Raw genomic sequence first — 15566 nt, forward strand, 5'->3', positions numbered from 1 at the left:
TGTGCTCTGTTGACGTAGTGTCCAAACTGTCATTGCCAAACTTGTTGGTTTTGTTGTTCACATTTGCAGCACTCACCAAGTGCCACAAAGTTAGTGTAAAATGCTTAATCAAAAACCACAGCAGAATTAATTTGGTTACAGCAGTATGAAAATACATTAATGCTGTGGTCAATTTACTGGAAAAATACTGCGTTCATTTGGGGCAAAAACAAGTTAGGACTTCTTTTGATGGTGAATCCAATGGTGCAGTTTTAAGCAGAAATGAATGTTTCTGTCGCTGCTCATTAGGTAATCATCTATTTTTGATAATGCCATCTCCTCCATTCGAGGTCTATTCTGTGACATAAGTAACCATGGTTACCATATTGTTTCTCCATCCAAAACCCGGCAACAAGGAGCTGATACAGCCACAGACATGAAAGCAACGTTAACATGAATGACCAAAACTAGAGCTCTCCTGTGGATGTATTTAGTATATCAGCATTCAGGCGTGGTCGTGTTGACATCGTATGTTAGAGGGGGGAGGGATGCTGATCCGTAATCTTATATTTCCCACAGGTCTTTTATTTCCATCTGAGACGGATGCCATCTCCCCCCACGTCGCCTTCTTCTTCCTCCTCTCTCCTTCCTGCTCTCTCATTCTCCCACAAGATGCCTGGACCTCACGGAGGATAAAAATAGACACATCCCCCCACCGGTGCTGCTTGAGACTAACTTTTATTTTCATTGGGGGGGCGGGGGATGAAAAGCACACATATTGTGCTGCGGGAAGGAGTGAAGGAGGAACAATAACCTTCAACAGCCAATGACAAATCTGTCTCTGCTTGTGAAAGGCGACGAGGCGGGGAAGTTACTGTTTGGCGGCGGATGAGACCCGTGTGGCTTTCGGTACTTGAAACCCATGTGTTGCCCTCCATCTAGAAATCATTTAGTTTCACTTGCATTTGGACTATGAATTAGTCCTGGCCATCTGTTGCATGGAGATCTGCCGAACTTCCCCTGGCCAACTAGATACTCAGCACAAAAGAACGCCAAAGCTTGGGGAAAACTAAAGAAAATTATCCAGATTTATTTCCATAAGAACCCCCCCCTAATGGTAAAAGGTCATTATTGCAAATAAGCATTTCTTCTCAAAATTTACCTACATGTTGAATTTGAGGTAGAAATATATTTTCAGAATGGGAATCAGAATACTTTACTCATCCCCGAGGAGGAAATTAGATGCATGTGTGTGTTTGTGTGTGCATTTGTAAAAAGACAGATCGATAGATAGGTCGATAGATAGATGGACAGATAAGTACAAAAAAGAGGGGGAACATGGTCAACCGTGACCTTATTCAAAGGTTAGCAACCGCAGTTTCTCGGGTTCGGACAAGGATGTATATATGGATATTGATTCCATGTTGACTGCTTATTAATTTCCTTAGGGACAAGGGGATCTGAATGCCACGAGTTGTCTTAAATGGTTCCTCTCCGGGACACACATATACACACACTCACTCACATGTGCACAACAAACGCATGATGCACACAATGAGTCATTCATAAGCATGCACACACAAAGCCACATATACACACAGTGAATGAAGCATGGTTGTAGCTGCAGACCTGCAGATACAATCACATTTAAGCGCAGGCCCTCACAATAAATCTGATAAAAATCAAGTTTGAATGTAAAATCTGTCAACACATAAAGCCACAGGAAGTACTCTCACATTCCATGCAGAGAGAGAGAGAGAAAGAGAGAGAGAGAGAGAGAGAGAGAGAGAGAGAGAGAGAGAGAGAGAGAGAGAGAGAGAGAGAGAGAGAGAGAGAGAGAGAGTGAGGAGGATAAACAGAAATACTGAGATGAAGAGGGAGACAGACAGAGAGCGACGGACACGGACAGACCACAGTGCAGAGTGAGGGAGTATAACAGGCCAGCTGTGGGAACCAAAAAACAAATATTGCAAGAGATTGAAGAGAGATGAGGGGAAGATGATGGCAGAGAAGAAAGAGAGAAGATGGTGAGACAGGGTGAGCACTGGAGTCAGAGTGTGACGGACAGGAAGAGAAGGAAAGACAAGAGAGGGAGAGACCGAGAGAGGGCGTGGGAGACATGAGTTGAGTCACAGCAGCAAACCACCCCCAACTCACACACACACACACCAACCCCCCCCCCATCCCACCCCCGAGCGCCTCTGGTTTCCCTGTGAACAACAGAGTGCTGAAGAGAGAGATGGCGCGTTGTCCTCGCTGCCTCGGCACGACCAAGACCATAACATCATCATCATCATCATCCACCGATCAAGGTCACATGACTCAAAAACGCCACATTCACACTGACATGTTTTATTGAGAATTATCATCGAGATAATTATTAAACGCTGTTGTACTTTTCATTCAGTCAGACCATCGCTTTACACTGACAGTGGTCATAAATAGTCTTCATACCTAAATTAAAAAATTCTCTTACATACACGGAAAAGCTGTCGACAATTTGGTGCACAGCACAAAATAAATTCCAAAATGAAAGGAAACTCAGGTGTAACAGGAAGCTACAATTTAGATACTACAGGAAAGAGTTTTTATTATTTTTCCTTCATATATTAAGTGTTATACAGTATGATTGTATTGCAGTTATGACTGTCAAAATTAAAGTGAGCCATGGTGTTACTGCTGGGCTGCCTTCTCTGCCGTTCTCTTCGCCTTGTTCTGGAGATAGCGTTCTTTGCCCTCATCAAATCGTTTCTGTTCCTCCTCTCCTTGAACCTGAGGAAAAAGAGGAGGGGAACAAATACTTTCAGCCAGGTATCATTATGTAGCTCACAAAACATTAGAGGTCAGACCGTTTGACTGGGAAAGTAGTCAATTAATTTAAAAAAAAAATTTTATTCTTAAAGTTGCTACAAGGAGTTTGGGCATTTCCGTTGACTTTGCTCCTTCCTGTTGACCAAAGCAGTAGTGTTTTGCAGAGGGATGACCATTTCACATACGTCTCTTGTGACATCTACATTCAGCCTATACTAGTAGTGTGTGCATTTGTCTTGAAGAGCAAGAGATGTAGCAGTGTTTTGGAAAAGCAGATGTTTGCGAGACATACAGCGATGAAGTGATGTGTCCTAAGAGTGCCTATGCATCCCGTCTGTGCGCCGTAAACCGTTTCGTCAGATTTTGTGAGGAATCCATGATGTGAAGAATCCATGATGATCAGTGGAAATCATTATACAGCAATATCTAATCTTCTCTAATAATTCATATTGAGGAATCAAAATTATTTATTTTTTCTCTCCCCAATTGTATCCGGCCAATTACCCCACTCTTCCGAGCCATCCCGGTCGCTGCTCCACCCCTCTCTGCTGATCCAGGGAGGGCTGCAGACCACCACATGCCTCCTCCAATACATGTGGAGTCGCCAGCTGCTTCTTCTCACCTGACAGTGAGGAGTTTTGCCAGGAGGGTGTAGCACATGGGAGGATCATGCTGTTCCCCCAGTTCCCCCTCCCTCTTGAACAGGCGCCCCGACCAGCCAGAGGAAGCATTACTGCAGCGACCAGGACACATACCCACATCCGGCTTCCCACCCACAGACACGGCCAATTGTGTCTGTAGGGATGGCTGACCGAGCAGGAGGTAACACGGGGATTCGAACCAGCAATGCCCATGTTAGTAGGCAACGGAATAGACCGCCATGCCACCCGGATGCCCGAGGAATCAAATTAAACTGAGATTGATACATTATCACTGAAAAACTCATTTAATTCCTTATGGCTGTGGTCTTTATTGAAGTTGCTATGTGTAAATGTTTGGCTTTCCTGAAGCGTAATGTGGCTAGTAAACATCAGCCAGGCTTTCTGAATGGTACTGACTGAAACAAGGTAAACGTGAATGTCCTCACCAAACTATGCATCGCTGCAAATAACATCAGTTACCAATTAAAAATGGCAGATGTCAACAAATGTGCTGCATATCCACTTCCTTTCTTTTTGAATTTGTCTTGTTTGCTTTAATTCGTTGTTGTCGTTATTCACATCACCAAATGACAGAACATGTCTGGATTCAAGCAGAATTACATGTAGCTCGTAGGAGAAATGAGCACCGCTGCATACACATAATCAGACTAAGGTAAAATCCTACAATGACGTACAGGATGTGGCTTCCATCTGCATTTAGATGGACAGAAAACCCGACAAAAAGACGCAAGAAGGAAAACGGGTGGACGGACAGGATGACAGATTGGCCAGCAGTCAAATGGACATGATCAATGCAACAACAGTGCAAACTGTATATTAAGTATTTTGTTTCTAAGCACACTTACTTTATATTCATGCCACTTACTCAGAGCAATAGTCCTCCTATCAGTTTACATTTCTGTTAATCTGTTTCTGACGAGCGCAATATTCTCATGTTTGAATACTGTACAACAGTGACCGACTATCTTCAATTTTCTTGATTGATTCTCGCTGTTAACAGATATGCTACTTGAATAACTTCCTGTTAACAACTTATGTGTTTCATTTGAACAACCCACCATGTCAGATTAATTTTTATGTGTAAACTTAATTGGCAAATAAAAACTGATTGAATTCTGATGTATTAAAACTGTTTTTCACCTCTTTACTTGTATCTGTGGAGTCTACACATATATATCCTCCTCCTTCTCCTTCCCTCCACTGAGCTTGGCCGTGTACTCGTGGGAGGATGTTCTCACTAGCCTGCACAGCTTAATTAGACTGCCTGGCAACTGCATGACTAATACAACAGTATCTCAGTGGTGTCAAAGTCAACACTAGTTTTGTGGCGCTGCCCACTTTCCCAGCCCCTATTCGGCACAGTGTACCATGTTTTTCTATCCTAATGGGGACATTTGGTCCCCGTTAAGATAGAAAAACCAGAAACCACCTACCTTGTGGGGCCATTTTATGGGGCCCCACAAGTAAAAGGGTCTATTTTAGGGTTAGGACTTGGTTTTAGGGTTAAGGTTAGAATTAAAGTTAGGTTAAGGGTTAGGGTTAGGCATGTAGTTTGCGTGGTTAAGGGCTAGGAAATGAATGTAGTCAATGAGGGGGCCCCACAAGTATAGATTTGCGAGTACGTATGTGTGTTCCCACAAATTTGTGTGTGTGTGTGAGAGAGAGAGAGAGAGAGAGAGAGAGAGAGAGAGAGAGAGAGAGAGAGAGAGAGAGAGAGAGAGAGAGAGAGTGTGTGAGTGAGTGAGTGAGTGAGAGAGAGAGAGACATATGTATATAAACTGACAAGAGAAACCACAATGGATGAGTCCAAATGTATGCCATATACTGTAAAATTCCACTGGGATGTATTGAGAGAGACTGATAACAATTCTACTGGTCGGATTAGGACAACTTTGAATAATAGTGTGCTCAAGACTCATCAACGCAACCTCAACATGAAGTCTAAATAACATGTTTGTAATTATTGAAATCATTCAGCCAAAAAAAAAAAAAAACAGGTCTGTTTTTCAAGCTAAACAGGAAAAAAAAAAGTTTTCCTACATTGAAACCGGCCCAATCATCTCACACCATTTGCAGATTTTGGGGCTTTTTCAGAATTTTTTTTTTTTTTTAGTACTCATGGCAGTCATTAACACACATTACAGGAAAGTGGATATTTTTTGCAGACAAGGCGTAGGTTAGATTTACAGACACCTGCTGCTCAGCACCATTCAGGGTGCATAGCTCACATATGAGGCTTAACTGTACAATCAGATATGATTTTATTTCAAGATTTTTTTTTTTGTGGCCTTTTCCGCCTTTATTTGATAGCGATAGCCAAGACAGAGAGGAAAGGCAGGGGATGACATGCAGCAAAGGGCTCGGGCCGGATTTGAACCCAGGCCACTGCGGTAAGGACTCAGCTTTATGTGGTATGCGCTCTACCAGGTGAGCCACCGGGGCGCCTTATAGAATCAGATAAGATTGTAAGAGACATGATGAAACATTGTGCCAGGAGGTAGCCTAGGGTTAACAACCCAAATGTAATATTCAAATATCGAATAAGACTAATCTCCCAAAAGGAAATCTTTTATTCAATACCTCGGTGCCGTGTTGGAGTGTACTGTAGGTTCATGAGAAAGTATCAGCAGTAAGGACCTACATGTTGTGTTGAGATGTGTGCTGTGTGCTGGTTGCATGACAACAAGACTGTTTTACAGTCAAATTTTCTTCCATCTTCCGGGGTAAACAAATGGATGATTCCAATTTATTACATGCATTTTAAAGAGAAAAGGTGTCACTACCGGTGTTTCAGCAGCACTGCCATTAGTCATAATGTGCCATGCAGTCATACTCTGTTGCCCACGTATTATCATAAATTCGGATAGAACAGAAAAAAAAAACCGGTGACACAAACAGAGTTGGGTGTTACTACGCATTTCCATAATATTGCATTCCATTGTCGAAAACTACCAATAACTTGAAGCAATAATTTGCAGGCAAAAGCAACTTTCACAGTTTGGATCCTCTAAATGAATACTCTTGCATGCAGCAGGGGCTTTGATTACTATGTCCAAAGCATATAAGGCAACACAACTGCAACAAGTATTTCAAAGGTCTTCCAGATAATTGTTTTAGACCAGAAAAATCATGCTGGCTTCTTGCTTTCTGAGAGACGAAGGGACTCTTTGCCAATCCTTAGGTTTTGAGGTCTAGAAAGTTCTTGTCGTTTCCTCCATAGGGCGTCTGGGCTCAGCTAGATAGGGTGAGGAGCCTGGACATCCGGAGGGAGCTCGGAGTAGAGCCGCTGCTCCTTCATGTCAAAAGGAGCCAGTTGAGGTGGTTCAGGCATCTGATTAGGATGCCTCCTGGGCGCCTTCCTTTGGAGATTTACCGGGCGTGGCCAACTGGGAGGAGACCCCGGGGTAGACCCAGAACTCGCTGGAGGGACTATACGTCCAATCTGGCCTGGGAACGCCTTGGGATCCCCCAGGAGGAGCTGGAGGGCGTTGCTGGGGAAAGGAACGTCTGGAGTGCCCTACTTAGCTTGCTGCCACCGCGACCCGACCTCGGAGAAGCGGCTGAAGATGAATGAATGAATGAATGAAAGTTCTTGTCAGGCAGCTTGGGTCTCCCGCAAAACAGTAACAAGATACGAATAAATAAACCAACCAAGGTGGTAAGACTTCTATGTTCAGCCAAGATGTAGACTACAGCGTCTTTCAACACATTAAATAAACATTTTTACACAAACGCGCTCCAGAAATACTCAGACACCTGTACCCAATACCTGTTTTCAGCTCCAGGGATATTTCACAGCAGTGCCTTTAAAGTACATTAATTTAGGGGCATCCGGGTAGCATAGCGGTCTATTCTGTTTCCTCCCAACAAGGGGATCACTGGTTTGAATCCCCATGTTACCTCCGGCTTGGTCGGACGTCCTTGCGGACACGATTGGCCATGTCTGCGGGTGGGAAGCCGGATGTGGGTATGTGTCCGGGTCACTTCACTAGCGCCTCCTCTGGTCAGTCAGTGTGCCTGTTCGGAGGAAAGGGAGTACTGGGGGGAACAGCATGATCCTCCCACACACTACCTTCCCCTGGTGAAACTCCTTACTGTCAGGTTAAAAGAAGCGGCTGGCGACTCCACATGTATCGGAGGAAGCATGTGGTAGTCTACAGCTCTCCCTGGATCAGCAGAGGGGGTGGAGCAGCGACCGTGACGACTTGTAAGAGTGGGATAATTGACCGGGTACAATTGGAGAAAATGGGGAAAATCCACAACAACAAAAAAAAGGGGGGGGGAAGTACATTAATTTACAACTAAGAACATATCTGCACATGAAAGGTGATGGTCATGCTGCAGGACTTACATCCGGCCATGTGCTTTTCTTTAAGGTTATTTTGCAAATATGCTAAATGTGGCTTGTGAGTGCAAAGCACATTAGTGCAAATTTCACTGACAGCTCGGGTAGGATGGCTGTCTCGCTCGCTCACCCTCCGTCTTTCCCAACGGGAATTTTTTGGCTGTCATTTTTCAAATGAGCCAGTCAGGGGAGTACAGGAGAGTGTATCACAGTGGAGGAACATATTACAATGCGGTGACTGGTAATAATGAAGAAAAGGTAGTTGTGTATTGGACCGGTCTAGAAATACAATTATACGTTCCTGTAATCGGAGACAGGGTCAAGACCAAGTAAAAATATGGCCAATTCAAGACAAGACCGAAACACTCAAAATGTGGTGCCGAGATCCAAATTGGATAGGTGTACTAAAACACTTGTGTTGTGTTAGGCAGGGAAGAACTAGTCTTGTTATAAATCACAGCAGAGAGGATGCTAACCCAGAGAAGATCCTTTCAACAAACCCCGAGTGACAGAAAGTAAAACTGTCAGGAACACAAAAACATGTATCAGTTTTGTTTAAACCAAATCACAAGTTGACTTTAAACATGTGCTGAAGTACACACACACACACACACACACACACACACACACACACACACACACACACACACACACACACACAATAAATGGATGTCCCTTTGGGCACTGAATTGAAATACAGCATGTTTATGGTGTAGCTGTCCTGTACTTCACCATTATTAACAATTTCCTAAGGCTGTTTCATTGGCTCTCTCCTTATGCTCCACATCTCTCTCTCTTTCTCTCTCTCTCACCATCAAACTCCTCTGGACTTAATCATGTAATTACACATCCAGAATCATATGGGCCACAGCTCCTATGCAGTAATGTTGTGGCATCTTGGTTTAATAAACATGCCAATTAAAACTAGACTGTACACCGCACTACTGGCTAATGAAGACTGATCGTAACAAAATGACATACAGCTCTCCGTTGTTCTATCAAAGGGAACAATACGATCACAGCCCGAGCATATGTGAGGACAGGCATTCGTGTATTTGTGTGTGTGTGTGTGTGTGTGTGTGTGTGTGTGTGTGTGTGTGTGTGTGTGTGTGTGTGTGTGTGTCTTTACACATGTAGGCAGGCACACAGAAATGTGGATTTAAATACCATCTATTAAGAAAGTAATTAGAAATCAGGAACACTTTATTTGTCATTTGCCATTTCGGTTCATGCACTTGTGTACATGAAATGAAATGAAATGCCGTTTCCCCCAGCCCACAGCAGTACAACACAAAGACAAAAACAGATCCAAAAACTACAAGAACACACATATCCAAAATGAACACATTTATCCATCCATTCATCCATTATCCAAGCCGCTCTCAGGGTCGCGGGGATGCTGTAGCCTATCCCGGCAGTCATTGGGCGGCAGGCAGGGAGATACCCTGGACAGGCTCCCGGGCCATCAAAGGGGGTAATATTATATACATATATATATATTTATATATACACATATACACACACACACACACACACACACATATATATATATATATATATATATATATATGTATGTATGTATGTATGTATGTATATGTGTATATGTGTATAAATGTGTATGTATGTATATTTATTGTAGCGAATTCGGGGGATGCCCGGGAACTGCTGCAGCCAAGACACAAACCCAGATCTCCCGCACCACGGGCGACAATGTTAACCAGTTGACTAAAGGGTCCGACCCACACATTTATCCAAACTAAACATAAAATCACTGTCCAACGCCAGCAAGGACGACTGTTGGAACTGCCGGTCTGCATGGGATAGCAATTAGCTTAGCACGCCCAGCTTCCGCGTCCTGCCAGACCGCCCTCGGCGTTTCCTCCTCGGGCGCAGCTCCAGGCAGGGGCCGTGGTCCCCGGGCCCATCGGACAAATCAGACCAAGTTCCCCCAGCTGATCCAATGCCAGCTCTCTCGACCAGACATCCTTGACACACCTCACCGCACTCCACACAACATCAAAAACACCACAGTCAACACCAGGTAAGGCCGCTGCCAGACCGCCCTCGGTGTTATCGGAACTGCCGATCTGCATGGACTAGCAATTAACTTAGCCTGTCCCACTTTCGTGTCCTGTCAGACCGCCCTCAGTGTTATCGGAACTGCCGATCTCCATGGACCAGCAGTTAGCTTAGCCTGCCCCGCTCTCCCAGCCATCAAACGAAAAACAACACAGATGCAGACGTGGACAAAGACACTGCATGGACGGAACTAGGTGAGGCCGCCACAAATGTGAATTCGCGCCGCCATCTTTTGACACCGGCACTGGTGAGGCCGCTGCAAGAATTCGCACAGCCATCTTCCCACACCGGAAGCAGACGTTAACTAAATTAATAACGCCTCATAACAGGGTATTTACAATACAATAACGGAAAAGAAAGCTGCCCACTCTGCATGCCATGAACACTCATGCCGCGAGGATTTCAACAGCAGTTACACTATTATCTAAATGAAAGCATTATCAATTCAAATTATTATGATTCTGCAGTCGCTTCTGGAAAACTGTTCCACAAGGGGGAAATATTACTGTAGAAAAGTAAAAAGCAGTACGTAATTCTTCTCTTGTTCTTTTTTTCACCCTTTTCTCCCCAGTTGTACTTGGCCAATTACCCTACTCTTTCGAGCTGTCCCGATCTCTGCTCCACCCCTTCTGCCAATCCGGGGAGGGCTGCAGACTACCACATGCCTCCTCCGATACATGTGGAGTCACCAGCTGCTTCCTTTTACCTGACAGTGAGGAGTTTCGCCAGGGGGACATAGCACGTGGGAGGATCACGCTATTCCCCCTCCCCCCCGAACAGGCACCGTTACAGACTAGAGGAGGCACTAGTGCAGCGACCAGGACACATACCCATATCCGGCTTCCCACCTGCAGACACGGCCAATTGTGTCTGTAGGGACGCCCGACCAAGCCGGAGGTAACACGGGGATTCGAACCAGTGATCCCAGTGTTGGTAGGCAACAGAATAGACCACTACATCACCCGGATGTCCATTATTCTCTTGTTCTTAAACACGAGGATGACAACCTTGCAAGACAGATCAATTACACAAATACCATGGCTGTAAAAAAACACGCCATGCTTTCGTTTCCAGTTTTGGTTTTAAGTATAATATACATTCAATATGTACACGACACCCACCCACTTTAGTTTTTGATTAAGGACATTAAGGGGGTTATAAGTAGTTTAATTAAACTTAATGATAAATCCACGCTGCAATTTTATCTGTAGCACTGAGGGAGGGAAAAATCCTTTGAGGGGGCGATTTTGCCTGTCCCACCCTATGTCTGTTCATGCTTTTGTGCACGTGTGCCTGCATATGTTTTGTGAGGTGCATTTGCATAACTGAACGAGACAATTCAACGCTAGGCTCAAAATGTCCTTTTGGCGTCCTCGTGTAATTGGTATTGCCATAGTGGCCTTAGCCTAATAACTATGATTATCCAGGAAAGTCAAACACTAGTGGAGTCTTATTCTCTGATGCACAGATGTGTTCGTTGACAAGGTCACAATCATGTTTATTTTCCAGTGTTTCAATTAAACTCATCTACCCCTGTGATTTTTTTTTTACAGTCGCCAATGAACAGAGGATTGCCTTTTTATATTTTGTGCATTGGCAGAACAGCTTGTTAGCTATATTTATCATTAGTATATTCAAAACAGCTGAGACCTTTTTATTGCATATGTGTGATAATCTCAGTTTTAGCAGTCCAAATCCAGGTCCAAACTGGTGGCAGGTGGGTTGAAGGTGGAGGTGGAAGTGGGCGAGCAGCAGCCAGGCAATCATTAGAGCGACAGCATTAAAGGCTATAACGAACAGCACAAACTGGTTCCCTCCAGTTAAATGGACCACCCTTTAGCAGGGGCAGTTGTGATTGGTGCAGGGTTAACATGTGGCTGAGGCCTGCAAGAGTTTTCTGACTGTTTCTGACTGTTGCTCCAGCCACAGTAGCTCATGTATTACATAAAGTATAGACAGAAGATCCCCACCATTTAAGCCTTTGAGCAAACGTGCATCTTCGGAGACACACAGCTAATGCGCATATTGAGAACAGCCTGCGGATGTAGAAAGGAAGCTCGTTCTGAGCCGCCTGCCGAGGCATTAGCTCCCCGTGTTACGCGTGGCTGCACACGCAGGTGTCAGGACAAAACCACACAGCCAACAGCGACAGGCAAGGTGCTTGTCACTGATACAAAAGCACTCTTCACATGTAATTTTCTGCATGCATCTGCATTAGCAATTGTAATCATTTGAAAGAAAATTTCCTGCTGTTAGATGTTTTTTGAATCACGGCGACAAGGAAGATGCACTATAAAATGTACCATTTATGTGCAGCAGATGCTGTGTCTTTTAACACCATTTCATTATCCTCCAATAAATGAAAACTGTATATATGGTATTAACTCAACAGCAGCACGTACTGCATTTTTTCCACTTTCTATAAATAGTCGTTGCTGCATATTGACAAAACTGAATTTACTTGGGACTATACTGTAGAGCAAAGGTAAATGAATTGCACATTACAAACATGGGACATCAGTGGTCGATCAGGGGCAATATTTGACCACAATACCACGGCTGGTCAGCTCAAATGGCCAGGAGCAACACTTTGCCTCACCTGGTCTGTTCCTTGCTCATAGGTGGACAACTGAGCCATGTTAAGATAACAAGACAGCGTAAACCTGGCACACGGTCATGGCTTGTAGAGAGAACTTGCTCAGAGCGTGCCAGTAAAAATGCCAGAAGGATTTCATTGTGTTGGGACACGCTGTTATTAGTGTGGGCACAGGCGTCAGAGGCAGTGCCAAAATATCAGTGTCTTAGGAATGGCGTTAGGCTACAATGGGACTGCCTCAAGAAAAATAATAGCCATCTGCGGGACTGGTATGAGATTGGACATCATCCTGAGTGAATATGCCTGCATGTGTGTGTGCCTGTGCGTGCGTGCGTGCGTGCATGTGTTTGTGTGTGCGTGCATACACGTGCGTTAGTGTGTGTGTGTGTGTGTGTGTGTGTGTGTGTGTGTGTGTGTGTTTGAGCGGTTGTGTAAGAGCGAGATAATGGCTGACATTTCAGGTCTATGCCAAAAGGTGTTTCTGTGGTCAAGATAAACTGAATCCTTTCATACACTCTTTGTTGGTTTTTGTTGAAACCCAAATGAAGCCCTTTTCATGGAGACTTCTGTTTACGGATGATGAATATTTTATAATGCCAGATCTCTCTGCGGTGGAAACAGGCAAGATTTGCTTCCAGTGTACCATTTAGTCTACACGCTATACACCAACCATTTCTGCTTAAAGATGACTACTGATTCTTTACTAATCTAAACACCCTCAGTGTTTCTGACATAGTCTATAATCATAACGATTAACATGTCGGTACAATATAGAATTAGACAGCCATAATGGATCATGATATGCTGAAGCATACGAGAAAGCTCTTCTAGCATGTTATCATAAAGCTAACGATAAACAGTCTGTAATATAATCTGGCCATATCTACAGGACATCATAATCTACAATGTGTGTTAACAGGGCTATATGATGTTTCTAAATCAATTACATCAGCATAAAGAGCAATTGAAGCAGTTCGTCTTCAAGTACACACAAATTAAAAGCGCAAACAGGTTGTTTTAAGATGAGAATATAAAAGTGTCCTGAAGCAGCAGAAAGAGGAAATGGATCTCAGAAAAAGAGGAAGATTGTTCCAGGCGGACGGAGCTCTGTATTGGGATGACCTGCGTCCGATTTCTTCGAAGCTTCCGGGACACTAAAAAGCGATATTGCATACTATGTCTAAGTGGATATGAAGATCTACATGGAATCAAAAACTGTTTCAAATAGGAAGGCCAATTAAAAATGAACACATTTGGAGTTGAACTGAACCCAGTGAACTTGCCTTCTAGATTTAAGCTGCAACCAGTTAAGTGATTCGCACATGAAACAATGGCGAGTTCCATATGGACACCTCGAAACAGATCTACATAGGGAATTATACTCAATATTAAGGGGAAGAATTATACACAACATTAATACAAATAAACACAAATCAAATTAAAGCTGGCTATTTTTGAACGCCTTCAGTAGATAGTGTGCTGCCATAACGGCATAGTTTGCTCAGAATTATGAGTGGAGAGTCTTTAAACAACAACCAAGACAGTTCCTGTGTTTCTGGATGCAGGAACTGCACCATATTTCTTTTTACAGATATACTATATGTGTTGAGGACGGTGGTATCGATTTCAGTACCGGCACGTTCTCTGTGTGCCGATTAATGGAGAGAAAGGGATAGAGAGCCGCTGCTCCGGAACGAGTGCCCCCATTAACCCTTTGCCGGTTGTCTTGAACACGAGGCACTCTAAAAATAAACTTGCAGCACTTCATGTGGACTACAATGGGTCGCCATGACAACCCCCAGCTTGTTTTCATGTCAGAGGAGGCCGGCCGAGTCTCTGCCAGCAAGCGAGGAAGAAGGATGGGGATGGGAGCATTGAGAAATATGGGTGGATAATGAATGAGGGCTGGAAAAACAAGGGGGAGAAAAAGGTCAAGCATATGTGTCTATCTACGAGAGAGAGAGAGAGAGAGAGAGAGAGAGAGAGAGAGAGAGAGAGAGAGAGAGAGAGAGAGAGAGAGAGAGAGAGAGAGAGAGAGAGAGAGAGAGAGAGAGAGAGGTTGGGGAAAACAGAATAGAGGGACTAGAATGAGCTGGATAGACTGAAGGTGGCAAGCGATAGGACACAGAAGAAGGCGAAAGGGGAGGAATGGGAAAGACACGGTGAAAGAGACAGAGAGCAGGAATGGGGAAAAACAAAAGCTGGTGACAGATGGGAAGGTTCAAGAGAAAGAAAGCAAACAGAGAGAATTGAGTGCAAGAGGAGGGGAGAGCTAGATATGAAGAGAGTAAGAATAGACAGCATATGGAGATATCGTGAGTGCAGAGCAACAAAGCCTGTAAATGTGCATATGGACTTCAGTGTATTAACTGAATTAACGCATCCATACATTCACATGCTGATTGACCTTTAATTCTCCAGGGAAGGTTTGCCAAGCATGCAGCACAAGCTCTTTCTCAATCATGCCAAGCTTTTCACTCACTCACACACTCACACACACACACACACACACACACACACACACACACACACACACACACACACACACACACACACACACACACACACACACACACACACACACACACACACACACCTGGGTGCAACTGTGGCCTGTTACTGTGGGCTGCCTTGCAGCTGCATTACAACAGTAACAGTAGAGAGCACAGTGTTTGGATAGAGGACAGCATTACTCATTCCCTCTCTGCAGAGACTCTGAGTCGGAAAATTCATAAAGGTGACCCACTGGTAGCAAGCCAATGCCTCTGATCCTAAAGGGGAACATCAGCCCACTACAAGCGAACCAGAAAACATAAGAAAGACATGCACTGGTCAAAGGTTTTTTTCCAAACATTTTCTACCAGTCCATGGACATAGTTAGGCACATGCACTAACACACACACACACACACACACATTGTGTTCTATCTGTGTGAGGACTGAGGACTCCTCATTGACTACATTAATTCCTGAGCCACTAACCCTAACCTTAACCATCAGAACTACATACCTATCCTGAACCCTTACCTGAACCTAATCCTACTTCTAACCTTAACTCTAAACCCACATCTTAACGCTAAAATAGACCATTAAAG

The 15566-nt window shown here is 44.1% G+C and overlaps 1 protein-coding gene across 1 annotated transcript in view; it reads right to left on the reverse strand.

Moving 5' to 3' along the window:
- Positions 1-2422: 2422 nt before the first annotated feature.
- The window catches only part of acot7 (acyl-CoA thioesterase 7), a 103731-nt gene continuing 90587 nt past the window's right edge, over positions 2423-15566 (reverse strand). The window contains exon 9 of the mRNA XM_056274320.1: positions 2423-2751. Within this exon, the coding sequence (XP_056130295.1) occupies positions 2653-2751 (99 nt within the window). The 3' untranslated portion in view covers positions 2423-2652. The remainder of the gene's footprint in view (positions 2752-15566) is intronic.

This window comes from Lampris incognitus, chromosome 2, assembly GCF_029633865.1.
Source record: "Lampris incognitus isolate fLamInc1 chromosome 2, fLamInc1.hap2, whole genome shotgun sequence".
Classification (NCBI taxonomy): Eukaryota; Metazoa; Chordata; class Actinopteri; order Lampriformes; family Lampridae; genus Lampris; species Lampris incognitus.